Genomic DNA, 13,690 nt, shown 5'->3' with positions numbered 1-13,690 from the left:
CCTCTTACAATCATAAAATAACATTTTGGACACCCTATATAATATGCCCACACGAAATATGGCGTCACGTGCACACCTGTGCATCATGTCCGCCTGTATCTGTTAGCAGTCTAGTGTATTATAGGGTGCTTTCCATCTACATACGTTTGTGATAGCTTGTGTCAACTTATGGGCGTTTTCCAGCAACGAGACACAAATAGACACAGTGTCAGACACTGGAGAGTTGTGTAAAGCTGCTTGTTGGAATATTATTTAATTCTCAGTACAGCCGATAATTCGCGCTTTAATAATAGTGATGTTTCTTGTAAAATTTTATTCTTACATCTCTTTATAAATAACCTAACCTAACCTATCAATTTCTAAATATTATATAGAAATTAAAAATTGTGTATTAACGGCATAGTAAATGTAATTTATACAAATACATTTTGTGCTTAATATTAATTTTATAAGAAATTTCCCTATGTTTGTCAAATAATTGGCAGCCATGAATTGAACACAAATCTCTCAACTCACCTTTTTAACTGTGTATACTTGTGTCGAGTTGTGTCGTTGTAGGAAAACATTGTGTCGAACACTGTGTGACTTTGTGTCGCCTGTGGCCCTTGCTGGAAAACAACCTATGTTAGCTGGAGTTAATAACCTTAAATACAATAAATGGAAAGCATTTTATGCGCAAAAGTTGATGCGCACAATTATGTACATCGAGCATAAGAGAGTATAAGAGAAAAAATTAATTTCACGTACATATAAAATATTTTGTACATAAAAATTATAATTTTGTAATATAAATATATAAAGGTATGTAAATTTATAATCATATTTATATATTCTACATGTGTATATATATATATATATATATTATATATTAATTATCTTCATTCATCTGTTGAAAAATATTATTTATTATTAAATTATATTCAAATAGAGATTTTCATTTTACAAAAATAAATATTTTAATTACATATATATATATATATAAATATATATATATATATATATATGTAATTAAAATATTTATTTTTGTAAAATGAAAATCTCTATTTGAATATAATTTAATAATAAATAATATTTTTCAACAGATGAATGAAGATAATTGAGATAAATAATAATTGTATTACTTTACATTTGACAATTAATTTTTTCTACTTAACATAAACAAAATTGATATAAAAAACTTAAATAATGACAAAAATACATAATAATAATTAAATATTTTATACCTTTAGTTCCATCTTGCAACAATTTTTTTTTTCATACACATCAGGTTTAACCACATTTCTTCTTCTTCTAGTTTTGTTGGCACGGATTCAAACTTTCTCATGCGGCCATAGACTTTAACCACACTTGACTCACCTCTTAAGCAGAGTCAATGGAAGTTGACTTGTGTCATCGACTAAAAGCGACACAAATGTAATGGAAAGCAGAAATGGTACTTGAAGTCACCTCGTGTCGACTTGTGTTACTAAATGGAAAACACCCATAGAAGTCTGTGATTCCAACCTTGGTACCCCGGTGTGCATATACCTGGGCCCATTGAATAAAGAATACCAGGAGGAGCATGTGCCAATACGGATGAAGCCGGAATGATTTAGTTTTATGACGTATTCATGACGTATTTATGACGTCATCGGAAGCGAAAGGACAGCAGTAAATTTCAAATGTTTATATTTAATTTGCAAATGTCTTATTAACATAAATATATTTACATATGAGGCGTTTCGGTACGTCCTTCAGTTTTTGAATATCCATATAAATAACAATTTATAAATAACATCTTTCTATCAATTCACTCATTATAAATCATAAAATTGTTTTAATTTTTTTATCGACACACTCGATCATATCAACGAAATTGAGGTGTGTTACAAACTTAGCTTGTATCCCACCAGTAGCGGGATTCTGTAACTCTTTACCGACTACAATCGATATCGTTAGCAACCGACAATTGTCGCTTGCGCGACCGACGATCGTAATGGCAGAGAGAAGAATGACAGGTGTCACGGCCCGCTTTTAGGTGATCCCTAAGCGATACGCCCTCTGTGGACCTTGAAAACGTGCACCTAAACTACGAAGCCAAGGTGCACGAATGTTCTCAGAGGGTAACATATAAGGTGCACAATTTCTGGTTCTGTTCCGTGCTATGTGCACAAAATGTCGGTAGCACCAGTGCTGTATAGCAAGGTGCTCACGTATATCAAATAAATTTAAATATAAATGAGAAATGACGAATTTGCGATCCTCTCTCTCTCTCTCTCTCTCTCTCTCTCTATATATATATATATATATATATATATATATATATATAGAGAGAGAGAGAGAGAGAGAGGATCGCAAATTCGTCATTTCTCATTTATATTTAAATTTATTTGATATACGTGAGCACCTTGCTATACAGCACTGGTGCTACCGACATTTTGTGCACATAGCATGGAACAGAACCAGAAATTGTGCACCTTATATGTTACCCTCTGAGAACATTCGTGCACCTTGTATATATATATATGTATGTATATGTATGTATATGTATGTATATGTATATGTATATGTATGTATATATATATATATATTTTTTTTTTCTTTTTTCATTATATGAATGCAATGAGCAGCGACATATTGTTTAAGAACAATCATGTTTTCTTTACATTAACAGATTCCTCTTATTATTCTGTGCATAAAATTATTAAAGTAAAATAATTGAAAAATGAACATTTTATCAGATATTTTATAATTTATATAAAATTATGTCACTTAAAGAATCAAATATCTCGTTAACTATTCAATGTGTGTGTGTGTGTGTGTGTGTGTGTGTGTGTGTGTGTGTGTAGCGTACACGGGAGTTATGCGAGCAAGCGAGAAGGTAATAAGAGAGAGCAAAATGGCAATAAGAGTGAGCGAGATAGCAATAGCACGAGCAACGAAGACTCGGAAATCGAGTGTTTCTTGCAGCCTGGCATACTATTTCTCTCTCGCTCGCTTCTATTACTATCTCGCTCGCTTCTGTTATTGTTTCACTCGCTCTTACGTACTCATGTATTGTCATGCTCATCTCGTTATCAAATCTGCCGCTGGCAAGCGGCCGATGACAAATTATGACAAATAAATAAGTTAATTATTTTAAGATATATTTATAAGGGTAAGGGAGTAATTTTAATGGAATAATGAAAATTTTGCGATTAAAATAACATCAAACACGGTATCAATCGGATAAACGTAGTTAAATATATAATCAAAATTTTTATTATCAGACCAATTAAAAATTATCCGATTTACGTCGTGTTTGATATCATTTTAATCGCAAAAATCTCAATAATTCATTAAAATTACTTTCAAATGAATAAAATAAAAAATAGGAGTTTCAGTTTTTATTTTATAAGATGTTTACATTCGCGAGGAAGCCGAGTCCGCTTATCTTTACGACCTGTCAAGTGCGAGAGCGACAGCGAAACCGCGAGTCGAGAGCGAGCGAGATGACCTATCATCAAAGAATTCCGAAGTCTCTTACAATCGGCTTCTTCACTTCCTCTATCCATTCGCAATTTACGAGATTATAAAGTAAAAACTGAAACTTTTATTTTTTATTTTATCGATATGAAAGTATCAATCACTAAATTATTAACTGAAAGTTTTTCTTCTTTCATGAACTGTATTCTTTTATAAACTTTAACGTAATCACATTTATTTACTCACTCGATGAGACGAGAAATTTACTAATGACTCTATCACTAATCACTATTAATCACTGTCGAATAATAACTGTTGGCGATTAAAAGTCACTCGATGAAAGAAACACGCGCGGACACGTTACTACACGACACGACGACGCGACAATGCGACGATAATTACTCGGCGACTGCAAGCAGTTTTTTGTCATGGTAGGTTGCGGTAGGTTAAGGTACTACTGGCGCTATCGAACGCGATTATGTGTTCGATTGAAGAATGCGGTAAACATAATAAACATTTAACATATTAATTTTATTATTATCATGAATGTGTGTGATATCCATACATCGTATGATATCTATTTAAAAATTAATTAGATTAAATAAGTGTTTTTAAAATATTTATTACTTTTACTATTATCTTAAATAAATATTTAATATTAATATTTTATATGATAATAGTAAAAGTAGTAAATATTTTAAAAACACTTATTTAATCTAATTAATTTTTAAATAGATATCATACGATGTATGAATATCACACACATTGATGATAATAATAATATGTTAAATGTTTATTATGTTTACCGCATTCTTCAATCGAACACATGATCGCGTTCGATAGCGCCAGTAGTACCTTAACCTACCGCAACCTACCATGACAAAAAACTGCTTGCAGTCGCCGAATAATTATCGTCGCATTGTCGCGTCGTCGCGTCGTGTAGTAACGTGTCCGCGCGTGTTTCTTTCATCGAGTGATTTTTAATCGCCAACAGTTATTTTTCGACAGTGATTAATAATGATTAGTGATAGAGTCATTAGTAAATTTCTCGTCTCATCGAGTGAGTAAATAAATGTGATTACGTTAAAGTTTATAAAAGAATACAGTTCATGAAAGAAGAAAAACTTTCAGTTAATAATTTAGTGTGGATTTCTTGTCTTTTGCAACGTGATATCTACGTTAAATTTGAGAACGTACGATCTATCGGAAAATTCATTTCTCCTTCAAGCAATTACAGCAATACATCAAAAGTCATCGAACAAGGTAATAATAACTATTTTTTGACGTTATGTGAAAACAGATCTCGGAAAGTCAGAGGGACAGTGTGTCAAAGGAAATTCATGAAAAGAGAGGGGTTTTTAGTGGGTAGGGAGTACCGAGTTGGTAATTCGACTTGGTACTCGAGTCCCACATAACTCACTGGATCGACCGGTAGGTATGCATAAAATGCATTTTCCCCTCTCTCGTAAAAAAAAAAAAAATTACAGGTGAGTGAGCGAATGAGAGAGAGAGAGAGAGAGAGAGAGAGAGAGAGAGAGAGAGAGAGAGAGAAGACATACAGACAGACAGACAGACAGAGAACTTCTCCGCGGTGTGCCACCTTGTCGTGGAGAAGCTCCCCTCTTCATTTGAGGAGGGGTCTAAGAGCACACCATTGCACTTCCTCGTCGCTCGTTGGCGCTGGCCGGCGGGAGTCGGGAAGGGGGGTTGCGCTCCCTCCGGGCACTCTGGCCTGATGCGCATAGGGGTTGGCGGCCCTGACTTCAATCGCCCGGTGGCAAGGCATCGTAGGGGGAGGATTGCTCCCTGCCCCTGACATACGGGTGATCCCGTGGGAGGAGGGTGCCGAGCGGTAGGTGCTCCTACCGTGAGGCGTCCCTCAAGGGAAAGTGGGTGCCGGCCCGGACCCCCGCCCGAAGGACTGGTTGGGTGACTTAGACACCCGACCGGGCCAGGGGCGGGATTATCTTGGCCTGTGACACCCATGGGGTGTGCGTGAGTGTGTGGATGAATGAGTGGGTGTGCGGATGAGGCACGGCCGGCCCCGGTGGATATTCTCGCCAGACTAACCAAGGGGGGAGTAGTAGCCCCCCGACCGCGGTGGAGAGGTGACGTCGGTACCTGACCTCTGCCCTGGAAGATGCGGGAACGTAAGTCATGGACTTGTCCAGGCAAAGTCCGCCTGAAGGGACAAGTTTAACGTGGAAAGACCGCTCCCTCTCGCCGTCGGAGTCTATGCCGGGGTTGAAGTCGGGTAACCGGGCGTGTGTATGGAGGAGTACATGGCCGGTATTTCCTCATACCCGATGCCGGGTAGGGTAAATCCCGGCACCGTCTAACCCGAGGTTTGGGTTACTCGTGGTTCGGATTCACGGGGCTCACTCGATAGGGGTGACGTAAAACCTTTAGCACCATACGGTGGACCCGGCCCTCTCCGGGATCCTTTTATTATAGAGCCAGTGTGGACGACTAGAGTTGGCCACCCGAAAGCCGCCTCTCGGTGGTTGTCCACTTTCACTAGGACTATTAATCCGGCAGGGAAGTAGCTCTACTGCGGTAGGGCTCCCATGATGGGCGAACTGTCGTTACCTTTTTGCAGATGTAATATGGACGACCTTTTTACAATTTTCGGCGTGGGAGGAGAGGAGCGGGTGCGCTCACCCCCGGTGAAGGGAGTTTCCGGACGTATCCGCGACTCGAGGGCATCCACGTACCTGGACACCCTAGGCATGAGGAAGGCCAAGGCCACTAAGGACATTCCTCAAGCGGTGGTCAACGAGGTCGTCGAGGTCGTCCGGGGGAAGGAGGAAGAGGCCATCTTCCGGAGGAGCAGCCTGACAGCGCGCTCCCCGACTAACATTGGAGTCAGGGCCACCACCCAAGAAGTAGCTATGCCCCTCGACACCACCAAAACGGGCAGCCCTCCGAATGGCGGGAGTCTGCTGCCCATGGTGCAGGTCGAGAGGCTCGACACGGCGACGGTGGACAGGAGTGTGGGTGGATGTGCGTCTACCCCCCCTGGAGGCCACTGGTTTAGAGGAGAACTTCGTCGTGGGGGTGGAGACGCACACCCCGATCGGCGAAGAGGGGCTGGAGGAGGCTTCATCGTCCGTCCTGGCCCCCTCCAAAGCGGTCAAGAGGGGGAGATGTCTACTGTCTCCCGGATCGGAGCGCTCGACCTCCTTGACGGAGGATGAAGGTTCCACCACAAGCGCAGGCTCCAAGCAGAGAAGGAAAAGAGGAAGACCACGTACGACGAATATCGTCGACGAGATCAGGGCAAGGGAGAGAGAGAGGGAGGAAGAGAAGAAGAGAGAGAGAGAAGAGTGGGAGGAAAGGAGGATGGCGGACCCGAACTTGGTCATCCCGCCGTCCGCCAAGCTGCCCAGCTTGGAAGTCGTGATGGGGGAGTTGGAAAATCAGCCGACCCCCGACGTCACGTCCGAGCTGATGCAGGTTGTGCGGACAATTGAGAAGGTCGCCACCACTGCAAAGAACTTAAGTGGGCAGTACGTGAGAAGGTTGAGATCTGCGGCCCTAATGGTCCATGCGGGTCTCAGCATTCTCGCATACAGGACGCAGGTGGAGCGAGGTGGAGATGGGGAAGAAATCGCCAGCCTTAGGAAAAAGGTCAGCGGACTACTGATGGAGAAGGTTAGGATGGAGAGGGAGATGGAGCAAGCTGCCTAACATAGAAAGGAGGCGGACAAGACAATGAGGGAGAACGAGGAGCTGAGGCGGAGGGTAGGAAGATTGGAGGAAGAGCTTAGGGAGATGAAAGGTAGGCTCGTCGACGAGATGGATGGGGGGGGGCCGGCGGGTCGGGGGAGGTGATAAGACACCCCCCCGGCGCGCCCGTCTCCTCCCCAGTTGCGGCTGTCTCCTCCCTCAGTGGATGGGGGGGGTGCGGGCGTCCCCCGGGAGAAGGGGGAGTCTGCCCGCGCCTCCCCTCCTCCCGGGGGGGGCGGCGGCGCTTGGTCCCAGCCTTACCCTCCTCCAGCAGATCGAGGGGATGCTGAGCAAGATGGCGGAGCAAATGGTGGAGAGGCTCAGCATCCGGGGGCCGTGGGGATCCTTGGTTGTTCTACAGGCCCCCGTCGCTGACCCCTCTTTGGTGGAGTTCGGCCACCTCCATGGGGATGGGGGGGGGCGCCGGCGGAGAAGAAAAAGAAGAAGAAGAAAAAGAAGAAGAAAGGATTCAGCGCTCTTGCCCTGGAATATTTCGGGCGACCGGAGGGCGGGCAGGAGCAGCACCAGGAGAGGGCGAGGGAAGCGGAGGAGGCGAGGCCCGAGGGACTGTCGTGGGCCACGGTGGTTGGGAGGAGAAGTGATCCGAGTGGGACCCGGACCCGCTCTCCCCGACCACCGGGAGGCCCGGCCGGGGAGCCTGTGACGGGATGTGGCGGTGGTGGGGTGGGGCCCTCCCCCCATCTAGGGGGGAAAAATCCCCTCCACAGCCGCGGTCACCATCACGGCCCCCGACGGCACGTACGCCGAGGTACTGCGCAAAGCGAGGTACGGAGTCGGCGCCGAGAAGCTGAAGAGCCTGGGAATTGAGGACATGCGGGCCCGTCGTGGAATGACGGGCTCGTATGTCCTCGAGATCCCGGGCCCCACGAAGGAGGACAGGGAGTCCAAGGCGGAGGCCCTGGCCGCGGAAATGCAGAGGGTCTTCGCCGAGGACTCCTCTGTCCGTATAGACAGGCCCACAGCGGCGGTGCGGATTCGAGGCCTGGACGAGGCGGTGACAGTGGAGGAGGTGGTTGCTACCATCGCGGACAGGGGGGTGGCCAAGCCCGAAGAAATAAGGGTCTCCATCAACAGGCCCACTTACGGGATGGGGGTGGCTTGGGTCCGCTGCCCTGTCAGAGCGGCGGACGACCTGGCCAAAGCCGCCCGCATAAGAATAGGGTGGACGACCGCCAGGGTGGAACTGGCAGCGGCGCGTCCCACCCACTGTTTTAGGTGCTGGGGAGAGGGACACGTGGCCTCCAGGTGCAGGGGCGCCGAGGACAGGTCTCGCACCTGTTACAGGTGCGGGACGGTGGGCCACACGGTTGCATCCTGCCAGGCGGCCCCTTACTGCCTGTCGTGCGCGGAGGCGGGGAGGAAGGCGGATCACCGTAGGGGAGGAGTGAGCTGTGGACCTCCATCGGGACGGGCCCCGCCGACCTCCGCTACGCCCTCACGTGGAGGGACAAGACGGGGGGGAGCGGGCGCTGAGGCGCCCCAACAACGGCAGCAGCAACAGCAGCAGCAGCCACAAGGAAAGCCGCGGCCCTTGAGGAGCGGGACAGGAGGGAAGGAGAAGGAAGGGGAGAAGGAGGTGGCGGAGGAGAGGATGGAGATAGAGAACACTGATGGCCAAAGGTAAGCCAGCGCCCCTATCTATCCTACAGGCCAACCTCAACCACGCCCGCCGTGCGCAGGATCTTTTCCTGCACACAATGGCGGAGCGCGGTTGTGGGTTGGGCGTAGCGTCGGAGCCGTACGCGGCCCCCCCCGACCACCCGTCCTGGTTTCCGGGAGGGTGCTTGGGGGGGCTGCCTCCCTGGTGGCCATCGTGCGGGGGGCGACGGAGGGTCGCCCCCCTGCAGGATGGGGACCAGGGGTCGACACTTCGCGATGGTGTGGTGGGGGACCACCTGCGTTGGAGGCGTATACCTCCCTCCCTCGCTGAGCCTGGCCCAGTATGAGGCCGAGCTCGGCGAGATAGAAGAGGCGGTGAGGAGCGGTCTCCCCGGGCCGGTCCTCGTGATGGGCGACTTCAACTCCAAATCTCGGAGCTGGGGCTGCCCGTCCGAGGATCGGCGCGGGGAGACGCTGCGGGATTGGGCGGGATCACTCGGGCTGACCCTGCTCAATGTCGGGTCCGTCGCCACTTGCGTGAGGCCGCAGGGGGAATCCATCGTCGATTTGAAGTGGGCCTCCCCTGCGGCTTTGAGTATGGTGGAGGGATGGAGGGTGGCCGCTGAGCTTGAGACCCTGTCGGATCACAGGTACATCGAGCTCAGCTTGATCGCCCGACATCCGCCCACCGGGCCGGATTCACAGGAGGTGCGTAGGTGGTCCCTCACCAGGCTGAACCCGGACTTCTTGATGGCCTCGATGCAGGCTTCGCTATGGGTCTGGGGGGAAGACCCTCTGGCGTGGGAGGTAAAGGGAGTGGAGGAGTTGGCATCGAGGCTTCGCAGTGCTCTCTGGGGAGCCTGCGACGCCTCGATGCCAAGGGTAAGGAGAGAATGCGGGAGGAGGTCGGCATACTGGTGGACCGAGGAGATCGCGAATCTCCGCGATGCCTCGGTCCGAGCCAGACGCCGACTTCAAAGATGTATGCGAAGGAGGGACCGTAGCGAGACCTGTATTGAGCGGGCGCGGGGGGAGTGTCGGGATGCCCGACACTCCCTCGGCGTCGCCATCGGGAGGTCCAAGACCAGGGCCTGGGAGGAGCTGCTCGCCTCCCTGTACGAGGACCCGTGGGGGCGCCCGTACAGAATGGTCCTCAAGAAATTGAGGCTGCGGGCGCCTCCGATTACGGAGTCTCTGGCCCCCGGTTTCCTTGGGAAGGTGGTGGAGACTCTCTTCCCCGGGGGAGCGGGGGGCGTAGTGCCCTTCCCCCTCTCGAACCGTATGCCCGAGTGGAGGGAAGGCTGGGAGGTGACAGCGGAGGAGATGCGGGATGCTGTCCGGAGGATGAAGCCGAATAAGGCTCCCGGTCCGGACGGCATTCCGGGTAAGATTTGGGCCCTGGTCATGGGGGAAGCTGGCGGGTCCCTGAGGTACCTCTTTACGAGGTGCCTCAGGGAGGGGGTCTTCCCCTCTCTTTGGAAGGAGGCGAGATTAGTCCTCCTTCCGAAGGGAGGGAAGGACTCCGACGATCCGTCGGCTTACCGACCTCTCTGTCTTTTGGATGAGGTCGGTAAGCTAATGGAGAGGATATTGGGGCGGCTCAATGAGCACCTGCAACAGGTTGCGGGGCTCAACGAGTCCCAGTTCGGGTTCCGACGCGATCGATGGTCTGCGGGCCCGCTCGGAACAGATAGTCCAGCACGGGGGAGTGGCGTTGGCTGTGTCCCTGGACATAGCCAACGCGTTTAATACTCTCCCGTGGGACATGATAGGGGCGGGACTACGAGCGCACGGAGTCCCGGATTACCTGCCCAGGGTAATCCAAGACTATTTCATGGGAAGGAGTATCTCCTGTCGCGATGCCGAGGGGGTGCGTAGGCGGTGGCCCGTCGTGCGCGGTGTTCCGCAGGGGTCCGTTCTGGGCCCGTTGCTGTGGAACATGGCGTACGATGAGGTATTGGGGAAGGTCCTTCCCCCCGGCTGCCATGTCATCTGTTACGCGGATGACACGCTGGTGGTAGCTGGGGGGAAGGACTGGAGGGATGCGACCGCGTTGGGGAACATCGCGGTGGCCGGGGTGGTCCGCGGTATAAAGGCGTTGGGCCTGAGAGTGGCCTCCCGGAAGACGGAGGCCGTCTTTTTCCATGACGGCTCCCGGGGGGCCCCCCCAGGCTCACATTTAAGGTGGACGGACACGACGTCCAGGTGGGAACTCGGAAGAAGTATCTGGGTCTCCACCTGGACGGAAGGTGGACCTTCCAGGAGCACTTTGCCCAGCTGGCCCCCAGGGTGGGGGGGTAGCGGCCTCGCTGGCGGGGCTGCTGCCCAACCTGGGGGGGCCGGACGGCCATGTCCGTAAGCTTTATGTGGACGCGGTCGGATCGGTGGCCCTCTACGGGGCACCGATCTGGGCAGGTGCTGCCTCGGGGTCCAACAAGATCAGGGGAGTACTACGGGGGGCGCACCGCCCCATAATTTTAAGGGCCGCGCGTGCATACCGCACGGTCGCATATGCGGCGGTGGCGGTGCTGGCGGAGTCGCCTCCCCTGGAGCTCCTGACCCAGGCCCGGGCCGAGATGTACTGGGGGATTAGGGGGCTCCGAGGGAGGGGAATTGTGGTGGGGCCGGGGGCCAAGAGGGCCATCAGGCTGAAGGCGGCAGACTCGGTCCTCGTGGATTGGCAGCGGCAATTGGCCGGGCCAGCCCGCGAGAACCAAAGAGTTGTGAGAGCCGTCCTCCCGGTCTTCGGGAGGTGGATGAGGAGGGCCTGGGGACGGATCACCTTCCGGGTGGCGCAGGTGGCGACCGGGCACGGGTGTTTCGGTCACTACCTGTGCCGCATCGGGAGGGAACCAACCCCCAGGTGCCACCACTGTGAGGAGGACCGGGACACGGCGCAGCACACTCTCGAAGCCTGCTCAGCTTGGGAGGTGCAGCGCCGTGCCCTGGTCGCAGTGGTAGGAGCTGACCTCTCCCTCAACGCCGTCATTAAGGCGATGCTGAGGGGGGAGGAGGAGTGGCGGGCAGTGACCTCCTTTTGCGAGGAGGTCATGCGGAACAAGGAGGAGGCGGAGAGGGATCGGCGGATGATGCCCGCCCCAATGGCAGCACGAGGAAGAGCAGCGGCCAGGAGGACCCGGCGGGGGAGGAGAAGGCTGATTGGGCCTCCGGCCCCACCGCTGGACAGGGACTGAATGGGGGAAGGGACCTTGTTGAGACCCACTCCCCCCTTCACTGCAGGCTTGGCGGATAGGTGGGAGTGAGAGGGCCTCCTTATGGCCCTCCTCGGTGGCCCCCTCCCTTCCCCCTACCACGGCATAAGCCCCGTGAAGAGGCCCCGTTCAGGGGCCGCGGCGAAGGGGACCCCGGTGTGGAGCGGGGAGATCTCCCACCGGGACAGAACCCCATTGGACGGAGCCGGGAGGCGGACGGGTGTCCTCCCTACCGGCTACAACGAGGGATTGCGGTGGGGGAGTCGCGGAAGAATGCCTGTGGCGTACCCGTGGCTCCCCCGTGACACCGCGGTGGAGGACACCCGCAGGGGTTTTAGCCGGTAGGAGTCCGGCATAACCCTCTCTCTCTCCCCGGGGAGGGGGGGTATCCATGAGGATTTCCCCTGCGTATAAAAAAAAAAGACAGAGAGAATGTATGTGTTCGCATGTGTGTCTGTATGTGTATAGCGACCAGCTGATCGCAGCAGGCGCCTTGCGTAAGCACCCGCGTCTGACGGTGAATCGCGCCACCCTTGCCTGCCTCTTGTATTCGATCCGTCATACGTTAACTACTTTCTTTAATAATTCAAAAACTAAGCTTCGGACGAAATTTTGGTAAAGGAAAAATTGTCTTAGAATGGTGTCAGGAATACGTCATTTTACAGACAGAAGGTTTTTCGGGATCGCCCTGTATACATTCAACATCATCATTTATTTTATATACAGGATGGCCCATTTTAATCCATCCAGTCGAATATCTCGAAAACCAAGCCCGGGAGAGAAAAATGTTTCACACAAAAGTTGTTTGGTTTCGAGAGGACCATAAGATGGTACCATTCGTTTGACCTTGAAGAGTCATTTGAAGGTCACGTGAAGGTCACTTCAATTTTTTTTAATGGAACACCCTATATATTTTTGCACATTCTTGTAGCTCATCTCGAGAGCTTTCCAAAACACTATACTTAAGTTAGTTTTCATTGAGTACTTTCCGAGTTATGAGGCTTGAAATAATTTCTTAATTTTACATAAACCGTAAAATATCTTGTAAAATATTCATTTTTCGATTATCTTACCTTAATACTGTTATGTACAAAATAATGAGAGGAATCAATTGGTGTAAAGAAAACACATAATTGTTTCGAAAGAAAAAATGTAATTTGCAATTAACAATTACATTTTTTTTTTCGAAACAATTATGTGTTTTCTTTACACCAATTGATTCCTTTCATTATTTTGTACATAAAAGTATTAAGGTAAGATAATCGAAAAATGAATATTTTACAAGATATTTTACGGTTTATGTAAAATTAAGAAATTATTTCAAGCCTCATAACTCGGAAAGTACTCAATGAAAACTAACTTAAGTATAGTGTTTTGGAAAGCTCTCGAGATGAGCTACAAGAATGTGCAAAAATATATAGGGTGTTCCATTAAAAAAAATTGAAGTGACCTTCACGTGACCTTCAAATGACTCTTCAAGGTCAAACGAATGGTACCATCTTATGGTCCTCTCGAAACCAAACAACTTTTGTGTGAAACATTTTTCTCTCCCGGGCTTGGTTTTCGAGATATTCGACTGGATGGATTAAAATGGGCCACCCTGTATATGCACTTCTTGTGTATCAATGACAATTATGTTGACAATTCATTTCTATAAGAAGTAAATCCTTCTCCAAAATAAATAT

The 13,690-nt window shown here is 49.7% G+C and overlaps 2 protein-coding genes and 1 long non-coding RNA gene across 3 annotated transcripts; all 3 read left to right on the top strand.

Moving 5' to 3' along the window:
* The first annotated feature begins 28 nt into the window (after window positions 1–28).
* LOC145972941 (uncharacterized) lies at window positions 29–1,727 on the top strand. The gene is made up of 2 exons (XR_014439320.1): window positions 29–801; window positions 1,295–1,727. It is a non-coding gene; the product is annotated as an uncharacterized LOC145972941 (long non-coding RNA).
* Window positions 1,728–7,158: 5,431 nt separating this feature from the next.
* LOC145973282 (uncharacterized) lies at window positions 7,159–8,818 on the top strand. The gene is made up of 2 exons (XM_083102542.1): window positions 7,159–7,225; window positions 7,902–8,818. The coding sequence occupies exons 1-2, from the start codon at window positions 7,159–7,161 to the stop codon at window positions 8,816–8,818; spliced, it is 984 nt and encodes a 327-aa protein (XP_082958668.1).
* A 2,551-nt stretch (window positions 8,819–11,369) lies between these two features.
* Window positions 11,370–11,987, top strand: LOC145973281 (uncharacterized). Its single transcript, XM_083102541.1, has one exon. The coding sequence runs from the start codon at window positions 11,370–11,372 to the stop codon at window positions 11,985–11,987; it is 618 nt and encodes a 205-aa protein (XP_082958667.1).
* The last annotated feature ends 1,703 nt before the right edge of the window (window positions 11,988–13,690 follow it).

This window comes from Camponotus vicinus, unplaced genomic scaffold (assembly GCF_025532165.1).
Source record: "Camponotus vicinus isolate PSW18456_S1 unplaced genomic scaffold, iyCamVici1.0 SCAF_6, whole genome shotgun sequence".
NCBI classification, from domain to species: domain Eukaryota; kingdom Metazoa; phylum Arthropoda; class Insecta; order Hymenoptera; family Formicidae; genus Camponotus; species Camponotus vicinus.
This window is presented reverse-complemented; position numbering and strand designations above follow the sequence as displayed.

Excerpts from the sequence above, each read along its gene's own strand:
- LOC145973282 (XM_083102542.1), top strand. The coding sequence starts at position 7,159 with ATGAGGGAGAACGAGGAGCTGAGGCGGAGGGTAGGAAGATTGGAGGAA. Across the intron at positions 7,226-7,901 it reads AGAGCTTAGGGAGATGAAAG|CCGCGGTCACCATCACGGCC; the intron begins GTAGGCTCGTCG and ends TCCCCTCCACAG.
- LOC145973281 (XM_083102541.1), top strand. The coding sequence starts at position 11,370 with ATGTACTGGGGGATTAGGGGGCTCCGAGGGAGGGGAATTGTGGTGGGG.